Source organism: Leptopilina boulardi, unplaced genomic scaffold (assembly GCF_019393585.1).
Source record: "Leptopilina boulardi isolate dan_hultmark-lab unplaced genomic scaffold, ZJU_Lbou_2.1 LbouV2_370, whole genome shotgun sequence".
Taxonomy (NCBI): Eukaryota; Metazoa; Arthropoda; class Insecta; order Hymenoptera; family Figitidae; genus Leptopilina; species Leptopilina boulardi.
In genome coordinates this window covers 134,242-152,649 of record NW_026137941.1, presented here as the reverse complement: position 1 = coordinate 152,649, position 18,408 = coordinate 134,242, and the positions used below count along the sequence as shown (strand labels likewise).

The 18,408-nt window shown below is 25.8% G+C and overlaps 2 protein-coding genes across 8 annotated transcripts; both read left to right on the top strand.

The window, feature by feature from the left end:
• The first annotated feature begins 287 nt into the window (after window positions 1-287).
• On the top strand, window positions 288-7,028 carry LOC127287413 (poly(A) polymerase type 3). Of its 3 annotated transcripts, XM_051314337.1 has the most exons (11): window positions 288-768; window positions 1,015-1,077; window positions 1,607-1,849; window positions 1,931-2,174; window positions 2,248-2,352; window positions 2,428-2,578; window positions 2,666-3,352; window positions 3,438-3,559; window positions 3,629-3,778; window positions 3,864-3,959; window positions 4,044-7,028. In XM_051314337.1, the coding sequence occupies exons 3-11, from the start codon at window positions 1,629-1,631 to the stop codon at window positions 4,095-4,097; spliced, it is 1,830 nt and encodes a 609-aa protein (XP_051170294.1). In that variant the 5' UTR covers window positions 288-768; window positions 1,015-1,077; window positions 1,607-1,628; the 3' UTR covers window positions 4,098-7,028. The 3 variants fall into 3 exon arrangements, with proteins under 3 accessions (XP_051170294.1, XP_051170295.1, XP_051170293.1); XM_051314338.1 differs by lacking the exon at window positions 1,015-1,077 and having other exon boundaries at window positions 3,632-3,778; XM_051314336.1 differs by lacking the exon at window positions 1,015-1,077.
• Window positions 7,029-7,400: 372 nt separating this feature from the next.
• Window positions 7,401-18,145, top strand: LOC127287408 (relaxin receptor 1). 5 transcript variants are annotated; one of them, XM_051314324.1, is made up of 21 exons: window positions 7,401-7,600; window positions 8,542-8,661; window positions 8,797-8,868; window positions 8,974-9,076; window positions 9,187-9,258; window positions 9,340-9,411; window positions 9,493-9,636; window positions 9,919-9,987; window positions 10,058-10,129; window positions 10,218-10,289; window positions 10,379-10,450; window positions 10,859-10,930; window positions 11,003-11,074; window positions 11,153-11,223; window positions 11,361-11,522; window positions 11,826-11,971; window positions 12,797-12,947; window positions 13,029-13,158; window positions 17,191-17,381; window positions 17,744-17,858; window positions 17,933-18,144. In XM_051314324.1, the coding sequence occupies exons 1-21, from the start codon at window positions 7,513-7,515 to the stop codon at window positions 18,114-18,116; spliced, it is 2,250 nt and encodes a 749-aa protein (XP_051170281.1). In that variant the 5' UTR covers window positions 7,401-7,512; the 3' UTR covers window positions 18,117-18,144. The 5 variants fall into 5 exon arrangements, with proteins under 5 accessions (XP_051170281.1, XP_051170283.1, XP_051170285.1 ...); XM_051314328.1 differs by having other exon boundaries at window positions 7,402-7,600; window positions 17,744-17,848; window positions 17,933-18,117; XM_051314327.1 differs by having other exon boundaries at window positions 7,402-7,600; window positions 17,744-17,851; window positions 17,933-18,117.
• The last annotated feature ends 263 nt before the right edge of the window (window positions 18,146-18,408 follow it).

Here is an 18,408-nt window from a genome sequence, read left to right as displayed (position 1 = left end):
GATAATTGTAAATTTGATAAAATTACAATATTTTAATATTTAATTTATTACGTTTACAAATTATTTTTTAATTATATTTAAATAATAAATTTATTCTTAGGGTTCAAACACCCCTCTTAATTTGTATTCTATTGTTCATTGTCCATAATAGATAAATTTGATTGGCTTTTGCTTTAATGATATTTTGAATTTAGCCAATCAGGTGTCAAAGAGGTGTGGCTGTACCTTAATGACATTGCCATCGTGAGCGCCATCTATCCAAGGTTATTTATCGACGCTTCCCCTCTAATGCAACTCAGTGTTTACGGTGAGTCAGAGTGGAGATGTTTGTTGTAGAGCGGTTCAGTGTAGATTTTCAATGTTGTAAATTATTTTTGTGAATAAATTATTTAGCTAGTTTGTGTGTTTTTTCCAACTGCTGAAGAATTGTTGAATGTGTAGTTTGTGAATATAATCAAGAAGTGTAAGAGAAAATTTGGATTATTGAGCTTGCTTTGTAGTTTGTTTTGCGAGGACAAATTCATGGTTGTTCGTCCTTTTAAACACTTTACGCTTCCTTAAAAATTCGGAGTCCCTTTTTTTTACAATTTACATGAAATCTTTTTAGAGTGTTAAGTGAACAATAATGATAGAATAATATCCAGTGTTATTTTATCAAAACAAGAATTCAATGTTTTGTTAGGAAAAAGTGAACCATTACTTTTATAACCTGACTACGTAAGCAGAATTGCATTGATGTGTCAATGCTTCTTTGACTAAGTTAGAAAGGTGAGTTTATTTTATTAAATTTAGTTTTTTTTTTTATATTATTTTATTTCTTATTTTTGTATTTTCAAATTCGGAATTTCTTTTTCAATAACAAAGAACGATCGCCATAACTTGTTGTTTCATTTTGTCAGAAATGTTTTTATTTTCGTTTTTTTAAACATTTTCATGTTTATAGTTTTTTTTTTTCTTGAATTAGGATGAGATTTTGATATGATTTTACTGGATTATATTCGTTTGGCTTTTCAGCAAGGTTGTTTCTGACGTTTCATTCTTTGTTGGATAACTGTTATCGTACCTTGTCAGTGGAGCGTACGTATTGTTAAAAAAAAAAATATGTCTTCTCCCTGTGTAATTTTAATGAAATAGTTGTATACAAAAAGGAAGTTAATTTTAAAAATATTTCTATCTATTTTAGATGATGATGTGAGAATAATCATGGTAAAAAAAAATTATATTTTGACATGAACAATTTTTTTTCATAAATGAAATAAATTAAAAAAACAATGTATAGTATTGATTGTAATTATAAATATATAGAATTTAAATTGTTAAACACAAATATATTTGAAGGCAATTGGGAAAACTGGTAAATATCTGAATTTATTTATCGGGGAAAAAATCGGCAATTTTCTTTTGTACAAAACAAATTTTATTATTTTTAATTTTCAATAAAGTAGACCGAATTTTTGTTGAATAAAATTAGACAAAGAAATGAAAAATAAACGCTTGCCTTTTTAATTTTCATTTTAGATTTCAACAATTGGCAAATTTCGTTGGAGGAATTTTTCTTTATGAAATAATATTCTATAATTTGTTTTTGTTTCTTTTTTTTTTACAGTTTTTACACTTAGATCATCACAATGTGGACTTCACAAAGTACTAATTCAACCACTTCAAGTGCGACAACTCAAAATTCGTCCAATGCTAAAAATTTACGCACTTTGGGAATGACTTCTGCAATTAGCGTGGCAGAACCAAAACCAAGCGATATTACAAGAACAAATGAATTAAAGGAAGCTCTTAAACCATACAATGTTTTTGAATCTGAAGAAGAATTAAATCACAGAATGGAAATTTTAAGGTAAATATAAGAAATAATGAATATAAAAAAGAGGTTTGAAAGGAAAAAAAAAAAAAACTAACGTTTCTTTAAAATTTTCAGCAAATTAAATGCTTTAGTTAAGCAATGGATAAAAGATATTAGCATTGCTCGCAATATGCCAATAAATTGCGCTGAACAAGTTGGAGGAAAAATTTATACATTTGGATCCTACAGGTTAGGTGTTCATCACAAAGGAGCCGATATTGATGCACTTTGTGTGGTACCACGACATATTAATAGAACTGATTATTTTACATCTTTCTTTGATTTATTAAAAGGTCAATCAGAAGTAACAGAATTAAGAGTGAGTATAATTTTATTTTTTTTTTCATTTAGAATATTTTTATATTTAGTTCTAATTTTTATTCTAATTACAGGCTGTTGAAGAAGCATTTGTACCAGTTATTAAAATGAATTTCGATGGAATTGAAATTGATATGCTGTTTGCTAAATTGGATCTGAAAAAAATTCCCGATACTATGGTATGTTTTTAGATAATTTATTTAGTAAATTTTATTCTTTTTTTTTAGTTCTAAAGATAATTTTTTTGTTCACAGGATCTTAGAGATGATACTCTTCTTAAAAATCTCGATCCAAAATGCGTGAGAAGTCTTAATGGATGTCGAGTAACGGACGAGATACTTCGTTTAGTACCTAATATAGAAAATTTCCGTTTGGCATTACGAGCTATTAAATTATGGGCAAAAAGTAATTATCTTTTTTTTCAATGTAAAAAAAATTTTAATTTTTTTAAAATTAATTTGTTATTAAATGAATTTTTCTCTTCTTTTTCAGAGCACGGAATTTACAGTAATGTATTAGGATATCTCGGTGGTGTTTCATGGGCAATGTTGGTAGCACGTACATGTCAATTATATCCAAATGCAGTTGCAGCAACATTAATAGAAAAATTCTTTCTTGTATTTTCACAATGGACATGGCCACAGCCAATTCTTTTAAAGCAACCCGATAATGTTAATTTGGGTTTTCCAGTATGGGATCCAAGAGTTAATGTTGGCGATAGATATCATTTAATGCCAATAATAACGCCTGCTTATCCTCAGCAAAATTCAACATTTAATGTTTCAATGTCAACAAGAACAATAATGCAAGATGCATTTGAAAATGGATTATCATTGACTGAGGATATAATAATGGGCAGAGCAACATGGGAAAAATTATTTGAACCGCCAAATTTTTTCAGTAAATATAAACATTATGTTATCTTACTTGCAAGCAGTTTACAAGCTGACGATCAATTGGAATGGTGTGGTCTTGTTGAATCGAGAATTCGTCATTTAATTGGACAATTAGAGAGACATCCAGCAATAACATTGGCACACATTAATCCCGAAGCGTATCCACCACTTGAACCTGAAAGCGATAAACAATGTTCAATGTGGTTCATTGGTTTGAGCTTTGCAAAAAGCGAAAATTTAAATGTTGATCTCACATACGACATTCGAAATTTTGTCGATACGAGTATGTATATTTTTATATATTTATTTATTTTTTTTTTTTTACTGATTTTTACAGACTTGATTTTAATTTTTATTTCTATTTTTAGTTTACCGACAAGCGGATCAGAATAATTCATTTAAAGAGGGAATGCTTATTGAAGCAAAACATGTGAAGAGGAAGGATTTAAGTACCTATGTTCCTGGAGTGTTGCTTAAAAGGGAAAAGAAGGTAATTATTAAAATTCAAAGGTTTTTTTCTTCTTTTTTTGAATTTTTAAAATAGAAAAATTATCTTCAGCAGGTTTCCGGTTTGCAAAGAAACGGAAGTATTGATGGAATCTCGCCTAGAAGTCAAGGTATTCTTAACAGAAAGCGATTGTCTGATCAAAATACTGATAATCTCAGCAAAAAAAGAAAAACACTCGAACCCGAACAGCAAATAACACAGGTAATTAAAAAACTTTTTTTTTCTTTTTTAATTTATATTTTACCCTTTTTTTAAATAATTTTTTAATAATTTAAATTTTTCACAGGGTGAAGATGGATCGTTGGTTGTGAATTGCGGTGACGATAGCAATTCTGGATTCAGTTTAGATGAATACAAGCAAAATTTAACGTCTACAAAAGATGTTAGTCAAGTTCAATGTTTGCAAAAGACGAAAGTTTAATTGATTGCATTTTTTAAATTAATAATGATTAATTTAATAATACAGGAGGGACCTGCAGGTGGGTCTGCCGTGGCACAGGAAGGATTTGTGTGCACTTGACCGCAACTTGATAAAACAACTCAACGACGAACGAAGTCATATCCTTTGCTTACATGTTTGGAACGTAAAGACTTCTCGCACAATCATCCACTGCCCACTGTGTAAGTTTTCAACAACAACTCAATTTTTGGTGACGATCAAAGTCAGTTATAGTTAATTATTAAAAAAAAAAAAACAAAACAAAAATAACAGAATAACTAGAAAAGTCAGCAGCGAATTTATAATTCCGTAATATTGACAATTTATTTGGATGTTTCACTTGCATCCAAAAAACAAATCGCCTGCATTAGACTTTTATACTTTAAAGTTATAATTTCTGAAAAAAGTTTTTTTTTTGCATTCAATTGCAATTCGTCAAGTATGAGAGTTATGAATGTTTAATTTCCACGGAATATAGAGACGTTGAAACAAAAAAAAAAGTGGTATAGAGATTAAATGAAGGTAATAGGAGATAAAACAAAAAAAAATTAAAAAAAAAAAAAAATTGAAAAGAAAAAAATATTTAAAGGTTTTTATAAGAACCTTCGAAAAATAATTCTATGTATGTATTCGTGTATTTCATTTAAAGATGACTTGTCAAATTTGTATATTTGTTATCCTAAGGAGAAGCATCTTTAGATGAAATTATTATTTTTTTTTTATTTTGCTCTCGATTTTTTGTATATAATTTAAATTTAGCGTTTATTTGCCAAAATGATTCTTCTTTTTTTTTCTCGCTTCGCGGTGTTTAGGACTATTTGAACAATGATGTCTTTTGATAAGATATTTCTGTCACTAATTTTTCGGTAGAATGTCCATTTAAAGCACATTTATGCTTGCAACTATAGCTCATATATATATATATATATTCGCATTAGGATGCTGAGTCTTGTATCATTTGAGATCAGCAGAATTTCAAAAGTAGGCTTCTATCTCATAGGTCAATTTAATCAATACAATGTTAAGTCAAGTACTTTCATTGAATTTTTTTTTTTTTTTTTTTTTTTTTCTTTTTTTTCAAGGTAAAAATTATTTAGAATTGCCAAAAAAAAGGATTAAAAGTGAAATAGTTTTTTCTTTTTTTGATGTGGGAAAAAAAAGTTGGATTCTTTATAAAAAAAAAAAAAAAATGTTAAATGAACGGGTTTTTCATTTAATATCGCGATTATGATCATAAAAATATATATTAAAAATTCTTTTATTTTTTGAAAATCGCTGTTTTTTCTTTTTTGACATTAAAATTAAAAAAAAAGAATTTTGTTTACTCATTTACAATTTGTTTAATAATTATAGATGAGAATTTTGACTTTTTTTTGTATATTTCAATCTCATCATTGTCATAAGATGACATATTGATTAAATTGTTTTTTTAACTTTCGAAAGAGGTGTGAAATTTTTTTTTTGTTAATTTGGGACAAAAGTCGAAAATTATAATCGACGAAGCTATAAATCAAAAATTATAAATTTTTTTGATTTAGAGTTTCTTTAGAATTTGACTTTTTTCCTCAGCGAAATGATGCATTTTAGATTTCTAATAAAAATGCCAATGGCTTTTTAAAAATTTTTTTTTCTTTTTTTAAATAACAATATACTTTTGTTCTAATTAAAATTCTAAAATTGAGTCGAATATAAAACACATAATGAAAATATGCTAATCGCAGTATTTGCTAGGCAATTATTTTTCTTCATATTAGTACAATTTTTTTTCAGTTCAAATGACGACATAAAAAATTGTCATAGAGCCAATATTTATCTGTTATTATTACGATTATTATTATTTTTTATTATTATTATTATTATTATTATTAGAATTATTATATTGTTTAATTATTAAAAGTGCTAGATTGTTGTTAGTTTACTGAAGAAGAATAGTGTCTACTATGAAAGATTATATATATTACTCTCTCGATTCAGTGGATCGTCTATAACAATAAATCACATTTGATATTGATCCAAACGTACCAATGATTCGGAGGAATTTTTCTCTGTTTTCTGTTTTTTTTTCATATTCTTTTTTTTTTTTTAAAGCAGTGACAACGAAAAAATTTTGACGAACCACTTGTACGTTATTTAAAATCTAAGAAATTCACACTTATCCCAAATCTAGAGACCTTGGTATGTCGGTTTTTGTGATTAATGATATAGTGTAATTTATACTTTGATGTTATGAGAAATTTGTATAAATCAATATTGAACAATTAATCGATTCCAAGGATTTTCATATACAAATACAAAAATGTACAAAAAAAATTATTTGAATCGATAATGATCAGTAAAAAATTGTCTGCGAAAAAAAAATTAATATTGTAGGGCACTAAAAATGTATGTAAAAAAACTAAAAAAAAATATATCAGTCAATTTATTGATGCAAGTATAAAATTTAGGACTTTACATTAAACTTGGGGCAAAATATTTTTAGAATTCGTTTTGATTTTTTAATTAATAATTGCAGAAAGAATTTTTAATATTCATTATAATATAAAAAAAAACTGATAGAAATAACATGCATTTTTTTTAGAGATAATTTTTTTTTTTCACAAAAAAATGAGATTTATAATTTTTTCGTTTGTCAACGAAAAATTTATTATTATTATTTTTTTTTTTTAATAGTCAAATAACATTGTCTAACAGAATTCTAAAAATATATTGGCTTGAAAAATTCATTTTTTTTTTTAACAAATTGACTATTAATGGCTGATAGATTTTAAAAATTTTTTTTACCAAATGAGTATTGATGGTTTACTGCGAATACTATTATAAATATATATATATAAAAAAAATATTATTATTCCCTCATTTTGAAAATGATCAGTGTGTGTATATAACCGGCGATGCACGAGAATCCTTATTATTTATTAGTTAAAACTAGATTATATGATCTGATAATATCTGTACTATGTATCTTTCTTCAATAAAAAACAATAAATTTTCTTTTATCACCTTCATCAAAAATTTTAAGGCGATGACTTCTGATTTGATTATGTGAACAGAATTTTCAAAAAAAATATTGATTGAGAAAAAAAGCTCTTTAGAAATTCTTTTCAAATAATCATTCAGAAGTTGCTTGTTCTTTTTCAGAAAACCCTTTCCCAAAAAAGTGATAAATTAATTTAAATTAGATAATAATTTTTTTTTTTATTATTATTATAATTATTATTTTCTAAAAACGAAAAGTGGAGAAAAAATATTTCGAAATGGATGAAAATTTAATTTTTATAATGTAATTTTTTTTTTCGATTTTTGATGCAGAAATTTTCCATTTTAAAAGAAGATAGAACGATAAAGCGCGTGTGCGTAACTTCGAACTTGCGAAGAAATTTTCAAAGCAACCAGTTGAAAGTAGAACATCATGTGGAACACTTTAATTTATCAATGACAATGAATAAATTCAAAATTTGAATTAATTCGAGCAAAAAATTTGCCAAAAAAAAAAAAAATGAGATATAAACATATTATTATTGTTGGCAGTACATTAATCTTAATTGTTTCTTTACTTTCTGGACTTTTATTTTACTTCAATCAAGGTAAGTTTTTTTTTTCACTATTTTGATTAATTTTATTTTTATATTAATTATAAAATTTAACAATTATTTTATTATTTATTAATAATTAATTATTATTAATTTCTCTAAAATAATAAAGAAAATTAATTAAATCTCAAATTAAGAAAATATTTATTATTGCAAAAAAAAAAATTAATAAATTTACGGTTCATTAATTAGGTAAATATAATTAAAAGTATAGAAAACAATCAAGAAATTAAAATGATAAAAAAAAAATTGTTTAAATAATTTTTGTAATTTTCTGTAAGACTTTTCATCAAATTGAATAAATTAACAGTACACGTGTAATGGCTTTAGACTTATATATATATCCTAAAATACTAATGATTGGGGGAAAGAAAAGCAAATTATAGTGAAACCCAGGAGAGTTTTAAAAATGTGATTTAAAAGAAGGGAAGAAAAAAAAAAGTAAAATTTATAATGAAATATAATATTAACCATTAAAGGTAATTATATTTTCTAAAAATATATTTTAATTTCCTACTCTTGGCTTAATTAAAAAGAAAAAAACGAAATGTGAAAAAAAAAATTTTAATATTCACTATAACGTTAGTAAATGCGTATTATCGAATTAGACTTCGTCAAATAATCAAGAATAATCAAGATCATTTGACATCATACGAAGAATGAGAATGAATACTTATTTCTCGTGTATTGCGATTCTTTCAAAATATAAAGGTAGAAATTTTTTTTTTTATCCCAAAGAAAATGAAATTATAATTTAGAAACAAAAAAAAAATAACTTTCTTTTTTGTTTTCAATTTTTTTTAAAAAATTGTATTAAAAATTTTTTTTTTGACTTATTTTACTATTAATAATAAAATTTTCTTTTTTTTTTCATAAAAAATTTTCCCTAATTTTTCTAAAATCAAAATGTTTAATTAATTTTGATTAATTTATAGATAAATGTTCAGTTGGATCATTTCCTTGCGCAAATAGCACAAAATGTATTCTCCAACGATATTGGTGTAATAAAAAATATGACTGTCCAGAACGTGATGATGAATCCGAAACTGAATGTTGTAAGTAATTATGATTTATAATGAAAAAAAAAATTAATTTTCTTTTAAATATCATGAAAACATTTTTTTGAAAAATTCTTATTCAAATTTCGCATATTATTAAAAAGATTTTTAATTCATTGATTGTGTACGCAGTTGATTTAAATGGAGATTGGGACCACATATACCAAGATTATTTGAAGCCTCAGAGGCCTCTACCAACATGTGGCAAGTCTTTTTAAAAATTTATTTCATTTAATATTTCTCATATCACTGTCAAAATTTAATTAACTCAAAAGAAAGTTGGTATGAATTTTTTTTTTTTTGTTGCAGAATCAGTAATATCTCCACCAAGATGTAAAATTGAGGAATGTCATGTAACATGCTTTGAACAAAAAGAAATACCTCAAACTTTTTCTGTCAATGTCACAACAATGTAGGTATTTTTTTAATCTTTAAATATTTTTAATTTTTTAATTTTTATTTATTTATTTAAAAATTTTTTAAATTTATATTTCTTTATTTATACCATAATAATTTTTACAGAATTTTGAATAATAATTTTCTGACTCAATTATCAGCAAATGTTTTCGAAAATTATACAGAATTGCAAAAACTGTAAGTCCTAAATAATTTTCATACAAATTTTTATTTTATTTATTTATTTTTTTTAATTAACTAAGGGATTTTAATTTTCAGTTTACTGAAGAACAATTCGATTAGAAATTTGGAAATAGGGACTTTTAAAAAGCAGGCTCAATTAGAAAATCTGTAAGTTGAAATTATTTTCAATTTTTTTAATATTGTCGAAAAGGTATTTTTTTTAAATTTTCCTTTTATTTTCCTTTTCAGAATTTTAACCAAAAATTATATTCACGAAATACACAGAGGACATTTTACAGGTTTGGTTTCTTTAAAAAGATTATTTATTAACGAAAATAAAATTACAATTGCAAATTTATTCGATTTTGAAAACAGTACTTCACTTGGATGGTTGTAAGTGTAAAACAAATTAAGTATATACTAATTAAAATCAAATATAATTTTTCTCCAAATATAAAATAAAAAATTATTTTTAAATATTTATTAATTTTTTTGCAAAAAAATGTATTTTTAAAATCTAATTTTGAAAAAAAAGTAAATTGCAAAAGGTGATTTAATTATACAAATCGATTAAAGGGGAAAATTTGAAATCTAAATTTAATCAACCAAAGTGAAATTTTCCGTTAGTTGACATGAAACATTTTCTTAGTTGTATTTAAAGTAAAATTATTTCAGAAATTTGAATAACAATTCTATAACTGTTCAAAATTTGTCTCTACCATATTTGCCAGTATTGGATCAATTGTAAGTAAAAAGAAATTATTAAAAAAAATTTTTTTTATTTTAATTATAATTAATAAATTATTTCTTTTAGATTTTTAGATGAAAATAATTTAGAAGAAATTCCAGAAACTTTATTCGCTGGATTGCCAAAATTAAAAACTTTGTAAGTTAAGAAAAATTTCAATTTAATATTCAAATAATTTTGTTTAAAAAATTACTTTTTTTGAAAAAGTATACAATTATTTTTTCAGAAGCTTAGAAGGAAATAAAATAAAAAGAATCGCTAAAAATGCTTTTCAACATTTTGAAAATCTCACCGAGTTGTAAGTTTTATTTTTTTTTTTTTTTATTAATAATTGAAAAATAAGAAAAATTAATTACAAAAATTATATAGATAAAATAATTTTTTCAGAAATTTAGCATATAATAAAATCAAAAAAATTGAACCAATACTTTTTCAATCTCTCGTCAGTCTTCAAAAATTGTAAGTAGTAAAAAATTTGCAATTGTATATTTATTCATGTTTTTATTTACTTTTATATATTAATGAATTGAAAAAAAAAATTATGAAAATACGGAAGCATGAGTAATAAGCACGTTTTCTACTAATTACACAATCTCCCACAAGATTATCTTTAAATCATATTTACACCAATTTCATCTACTTTGTCACGTATTTCCGCATATTATGCCTATATGTCTCTATTGTTTGAAAATTCGAACATATAACTAAATTAAAAAATAATTGTTTTTATTATTAAAAAAAAAAAAAACTTTCCAATTATTGTGTATGTGAAAAATCTTCATAAAAAAAAATTCTTTAAGTATTAAAAAAATATTCAAATTATATTATTTTTTTCTTAATAATAATGTAATAATTTATTATAATTAGATCAATCGGATATAATTTTATTGAGAATTTCCCAGTGACTGCATTGGACACATTGAAAGATTTAAGATCACTGTAAGTAAATGTGAAATAATTAATATTTTCAACCAAAATTTACATGGTGAAAAAAAAATATTTTTTTTACAGTGGAATTGAAGATATTGATTTGGATAATTTTGAAAAGCATTTTTTTAATCTTTTTCCAAACTTAAATTTCATGTAAGTGAAAGTGATTTATAATTTTTATTTCCATTTCTATAATTAAATTATAAAAAAAAAATTTTCTTTTTCTTATAGCTACTTCAAAAGATTTCAATACTGTTCTATGTTTGCTCCAAATGTAAAAAAGTGCCGTCCAATAAGCGATGGTAATTTTTTTTTTTAAATTATTCTTTTTTAAAAAGAATCAAAAATAATAATAATATATTTTTTTATATAATTGTTGTTATTTTTTATTTAATTTATAATATTTATTTTAAAAAAAATCTTTCTTTAATGTTTTTAGGAGTTTCTTCTCTATCTCATTTATTAGGAAAGCCAATATTAAGAGCTGCTGTTTGGGGAATTTCTTGTGTGACATGTTTGGGAAATTCTCTCGTTCTTTGGGGAAGATTGACTGCTAAGGATGAAAATCGAGTCCTTAGCATTGTTATCAAGCACCTTGCAGGTAAAAATTTTTTTTTATAAGAAAAAATATCTTAGGGGGACTTGAAATAATTATTAATATAAAAAAAATATTAATAGTAATAATAATAAAAAAATAATAACAAATAATAATAATAAAAATAATAGTAATAATCACAATAATAATAATTTAATAACTAATAATAAATTAAATAAATTATTATTTATTGAAATTAGTTAGAAATCTAATTAATTTGTTTATAATTAATTAAATTTCATTTTACTTCTATAACTGAATTTAGAAAAATTATTCATAGTTTAATTGTGTAAATATAATTGTTTTTAGTATCCGATATGCTGATGGGAATTTATCTTTTCATAATCGCTTTAGAAGATATCCGATTTCGTGATAATTATCATTTGGAGGCAAGTTCCTGGATGTCATCATGGTCTTGCACTTTGATTGGAATTGTCGCAATGACATCCTCGGAGGTAAAAATATATATTTTTTTAAAATAATTTTCTCTACACTAAAAAAAAATATGTATTTGATTCAAATAATCGATTACTTGACTATTATCAAATAAATATATTTACTTGAATCAAATAATGTTTATTTGAATTAAATAAACTATTTGGATTCAATAATTTCCATATTTGAAACAAATTCCATTTAATTGACTCAAATAATAATTAAAATATTTCTTTAATAAGTAACAGATTATTTAGAATTAAATAAATTATTTTTCAGTGTATTTTAATTTAATTTAAAGTCATTGTAAAATTGTTTGATTTAAAAAAAATGTAATTATATACTTTTTAGAGTTGAAATATTAATTTCATGGGCTACAATAATTTTTTTTCTATTGTCCTTGAAATATATCACAAATGAAGGATAATTATTTCCATAACTATATTTCAGTTGGCTAAATATATTTAAGGAGAGGTTTGTTTTATTATCTCTCTGTTTTTGTTGAGATAATAAGAAAATAATTATAAAAGAATTTAGAGTAGAGTGTTATATTTCAATAACTATATTTTTGCAGAGTTTTAAAATTTTTAAATAAGAATAATGAATTTGCATAGACTGACATTATTCCAAAAGAGACTATATATTGGAATGTAATTTTTGCATTTCAAGAAAGGTATTTGTTAATATTTCATATATATATATTTAAGAAAACTATAGGAAAAGAAGTGAGAAACTGTTGAAATAATAAATGCGCGCTTTCTGGGTGAAATAATTGATTCCAAGGAATGTTTAATTTTATGAGTTTAGTAAATCATTGAAAAAAAAGAAAAAACATATTTTTCAAGGTATCTGTACTGATCCTGTCATTCATGTCAGTGGAAAGATTTATGCTAATCGCAGCGCCCTTAAAAAAACATCGTGCTTTATCACCACAAGCTGCTTCATCTTCAATGATAATTGTTTGGATCACAGGCATAACACTTGCTCTTATTCCAGGTAAATTAATAAAATTAAAATAATTTTTTTGTTTTTAATTATTTTTTTTGCTAATCGATTTATTTTTTTATTAATTTATAGCAATTCATTGGCGCAGCAGTACCAGATTTTATGGTGTTAATGGAATGTGTTTTCCGCTTCATATAGACGATCCTTTTTTTATAGGATGGGAATATTCAGCGTTTATTTTCCTGGGTCTCAATTTTATAGGGTAAGAAATTTTGTTAGATAATATGCAGATTGGTTAAAAAATTTAACAAGATAATGAAAAAATTTGAAAAATAAACATTTAAAAAATTACCGACCAAGAAATCTACTTTACAGACTGATGGTAAAAAAGTTTTTTTTTTTGAAAAATAAAAATATAAAAAATTACCAATACGTAAATCTACTTTACCAACTGATGGAAATTTTTTTTAAAAATGAAAATATAAAAAATTACCGGCACAGAATTCTACCTTACCGACTGATAAAAAAAAGTTTTTTTTTAAAAATAAAATATAAAAAATTGCCGATACATAAATCTACCTTACCGACTGATGGTAAATTTTTTTGCAAAGTGAAAAAATAAAAATTACAGAAAAGAAAAATTTCAAAACTGTTTTACTATCAGTCGGTAAGGTAGATTTCTGTACCGGCAATTTTTTTATATTTCAAAAAACCTTTTTACCATCAGTCGGTAAGGTAGATTTCTGTGTCGGTAATTTCTTATATTTTCATTTTTCAAAAAACCAAAAAATTTTAAAAAATTAAATTTGCGAGATAATTGGACGGGAATACCGCCAAAGTCTTAACTCGGGAGTCTCGAACAAAAAATGTATGGCGCACTTTTTGATTGGTCCAGCGGATGCTGAGATACGCTTAAAAAAATCGGGAGAGAAATTTTCGAAAAATAAAATTTGCGAGATAATGACTCGGGAATAATGCCAAAAAATTGAGCAAAAAGTCTCGAACAAAAAATGTATGGCGCAATTTTTGATTGGTCCAGAGGATGCTGAGCTACGCTTAAAAAAATCGAGAGAGAAATTTTCGAAAAATTAAATTTGCGTTATAATCGCTCGGGAATACCACCAAAAAAATAGTCAAAATGTTCTGAACAAAAAATGTATGGCCCACTTTTTGATAGGTCCAGCGGATGCAGAGCTACACTAAAAAACAAATTTGGAAAAAATTTTGAAAAATTAAATTTTTGAGATAGTCGTTAGGGAATACCGCCAATAAAATAGGGAAAAAGTTTAGAACAAAATATGTATGGCGCACTTTTTGATTGGTCCAGCGGATGCTGAGCTACACTGAAAAATAATTTGGAAAAATTTTCAAAAAATTAAATTTTCGAGATAATCGTTCGGGAATACCGCCATAGTGATTAGAAGATAGTTCTGAACAAAAAATGTATTGCGCACTTTTTGATTGGTCCAGCGGATGCTGAGCTACACTCAGATAAATTTTTTAAAAAATTTCGAAAAATTAAATTTGCGAGATAATTGATCGGGAATACGGCCAAAGTCTTAACCCGGGAGTCTCGAACAAAAAATGTATAGCGCACTTTTTGATTGGTCCAGCGGATGCTGAGCTACACTCAGATAAATTTTTTAAAAAATTAAATTTTCGAGATAATTGGCCGGGAATACAGCCAAAGTCTTAACCCGGGAGTCTCGAACAAAAAATGTATGTCGCACTTTTTGATTGGTCCAGCGGATGCTGAGCTACAATCAGATAAATTTTTTAAAAAATTAAATTTTCGAGATAATTGGCCGGGAATACCGCCAAAGTCTTAACCCGGGAGTCTCGAACAAAAAATGTATGGCGCACTTTTTGATTGGTCCAGCGGATGCTGAGCTACACTCAGATAAATTTTTTAAAAAATTTCGAAAAATTAAATTTGCGAGATAATTGATCGGGAATACCGCCAAAGTCTTAACCCGGGAGTCTCGAACAAAAAATGTATGCCGCACTTTTTGATTGGTCCAGCGGATGCTGAGCTACAGTAAAAAACAAATTCGAAAAAAATTACGAAAAATTAAATTTGCGAGATAATCGTTCGGCAATATTGCCAATAAAATTCGGAAAAAGTTTCGAACAAAAAATGTATGGCACACTCTTTGATTGGTCCAGCGGATGCTGAGCTACACTCAAATAAATTTCGGAAAAATTTTTGAAAAATTAAATTTTCGAGATAATCGTTCCGGAATACCATTACTGTCTTTTGCAAATAGTAGCGAACAAAAAATGTATAGGGCACTTTTTGATTCGTTTAGCGGATGCTGTGCTACAGTAAAAAACAAATTCGGAAAAAATTACGAAAAATTAAATTTGCGAGATAATCGTTCCGCAATACCATAACTGTCTTTAGCAAATAGTAGCGAACAAAAAATGTATTGCACATTTTTAGATTGGTCCAGCGGATGCTGATTTAGATTAAAAAACAAATTCGGAAAAAATTTGGAAAAATTAAATTCGCTAGATAATCGTTCGGGAATACAGCCATAGTGATTAGAAGAAAGTTCTGAACAAAAAATGTATGGCGCACTTTTTGATTGGTCCAGCGGATGCTGAGCTACAATCAGATAAATTTTTTAAAAAATTAAATTTTCGAGATAATTGGCCGGGAATACTGCCAAAGTCTTAACCCGGGAGTCTCGAACAAAAAATGTATGGCGCACTTTTTGATTGGTCCAGCGGATGCTGAGCTACAATCAGATAAATTTTTTAAAAAATTAAATTTTCGAGATAATTGGCCGGGAATACCGCCAAAGTCTTAACCCGGGAGTCTCGAACAAAAAATGTATGGCGCACTTTTTGATTGGTCCAGCGGATGCTGAGCTACACTCAGATAAATTTTTTAAAAAATTTTTGAAAAATTAAATTTGCGAGATAATTGATCGGGAATACCGCCAAAGTCTTAACCCGGGAGTCTCGAACAAAAAATGTATGGCGCACTTTTTGATTGGTCCAGCGGATGCTGAGCCACACTCAGATAAATTTTTTAAAAAATTAAATTTTCGAGATAATTGGCCGGGAATACCGCCAAAGTCTTAACCCGGGAGTCTCGAACAAAAAATGTATGGCGCACTTTTTGATTGGTCCAGCGGATGCTGAGCTACACACAGATAAATTTTTTAAAAAATTTCGAAAAATTAAATTTGCGAGATAATTGATCGGGAATACCGCCAAAGTCTTAACCCAGGAGTCTTGAACAAAAAATGTATGGCGCACTTTTTGATTGGTCCAGCGGATGCTGAGCCACACTCAGATAAATTTTTTAAAAAATTAAATTTTCGAGATAATTGGCCGGGAATACCGCCAAAGTCTTAACCCGGGAGTCTCGAACAAAAAATGTATGGCGCACTTTTTGATTGGTCCAGCGGATGCTGAGCTACAATCAGATAAATTTTTTAAAAAATTAAATTTTCGAGATAATTGGCCGGGAATACCGCCAAAGTCTTAACCCGGGAGTCTCGAACAAAAAATGTATGGCGCACTTTTTGATTCGTCCAGCGGATGCTGAGCTACACTCAGATAAATTTTTTAAAAAATTTCGAAAAATTAAATTTGCGAGATAATTGATCGGGAATACCGCCAAAGTCTTAACCCGGGAGTCTCGAACAAAAAATGTATGGCGCACTTTTTGATTGGTCCAGCGGATGCTGAGCTACACTCAGATAAATTTTTTAAAAAATTAAATTTTCGAGATAATTGGCCGGGAATACCGCCAAAGTCTTAACCCGGGAGTCTCGAACAAAAAATGTATGGCGCACTTTTTGATTGGTCCAGCGGATGCTGAGCTACACTCAGATAAATTTTTTAAAAAATTTTGAAAAATTAAATTTGCGAGATAAGCATCCGCTGGACTAATCAAAAAGTGCGCCATACATTTTTTGTTCGAGACTCCCGGGTTAAGACTTTGGCGGTATTTTTATATTTCAAAAAAACCTTTTTACCATCAGTCGGTAAGGTAGATTTCTGTGTTAGTAATTTTTTATTTACAAAACCCTTTTTACTATCAGTCGGTAAGGTAGATTTCCAGGTCGGTATTTTTTATATTTTTAACATTTATTAATATTAATATTCGCTCATTAAATAATTATTTAGATAGTTTAATAATTACTTAATTATTAAATTATCTACATTATAATATAAATAATTATTTATTTAATTAAATAATTTAATTATTGTTTATTTAAATAATTTTTTTTCAACATTTTTACTAATTAATTTTTCTATATATTTTATTTTAAAAAAGATTAATCACCATTGGCTACGTTTACACGGGAATGTTTGTGAGTATTTGGCAAACACGTCACGCAACACCTTTATCTGTTGGCGATTCTGAATTCGCATTGAGATTTTTCTTAATTGTATTGACTGATGCTGCGTGTTGGGCGCCAATAATTATTCTCAAAATTCTTGCATTAATGAAGTACCCAATACCACGTAAGGCTATATAATTATTTCATCTCAATTATTAATATCAACTGGTACTTTCACGATTTTTTTTTTTTTGATAATTATTTATCGCTTTTATACATTGTATGTATATTATTATGTATGTTCATATATTTTGTTCAGGAAGAACATTTTCTTTCTTTATAATAATTCTTTTTCTGTCATTTATTTTAATACTTTGTAACGTGTCACGACATTTAAAGTAATTTACTGATTATAAATAATCGTATTATATTGTTTTCATATTAAATTATATAAAATTATAATTTATAAGTTATTATAAAATATTATTATATTTTTTTCTTTTTTTTTAAATAATTCTCATATTCTTTTTTCTTTGTTTTTTTCAGCTGATTTGCATTCTTGGGTTGTCGTTTTTATTCTACCAGTTAACAGCGCTGTTAATCCACTATTATACACATTTACTACTCCTAAATTTAGAGAGAGACTGAATGGTGGTAAAAAGTTAATTTTTTTTTTTAAATAAATATTTATACGCTCAAATTAATTACTAATTATCTTCTTTTTTTGCTTTTTAGTGAAACGTGCCGAAAAAAGAGATGGAAAAATGAAAATTTCATCTTAAAAAAAAGAAGAGATTCCAATCGAAAATATTTACCTAATTTAGTTTTAAAATATTTTTTTTTTATAAATATTGTGTATATATTATTTATATTTTCAAAGCAAATAGAATATTTTTATTATAATTTATTTATTTTTTAAAAGAAGCAAATTATTAATTATTTAATAATATTTATTGATTTAAATTTACTTATTTAATAAATATTTATAAAATTAATTATTAAAATATTATTATTACCTGTTATTAAATTATTATAATTAAATTAAAAATTGTTTAAATAATTAAAATAAAATAATTTATAATAAAATTTGATGAATTAAAATTCTTTTTAACTTTTTTCTTCTTCTTTTTTTTAAATCTTGATCCTTTAATTAAAAATAGCTTAAGTGAAATAAATATATATCGTGATAGTTAGAAAAGTATATGTAATAC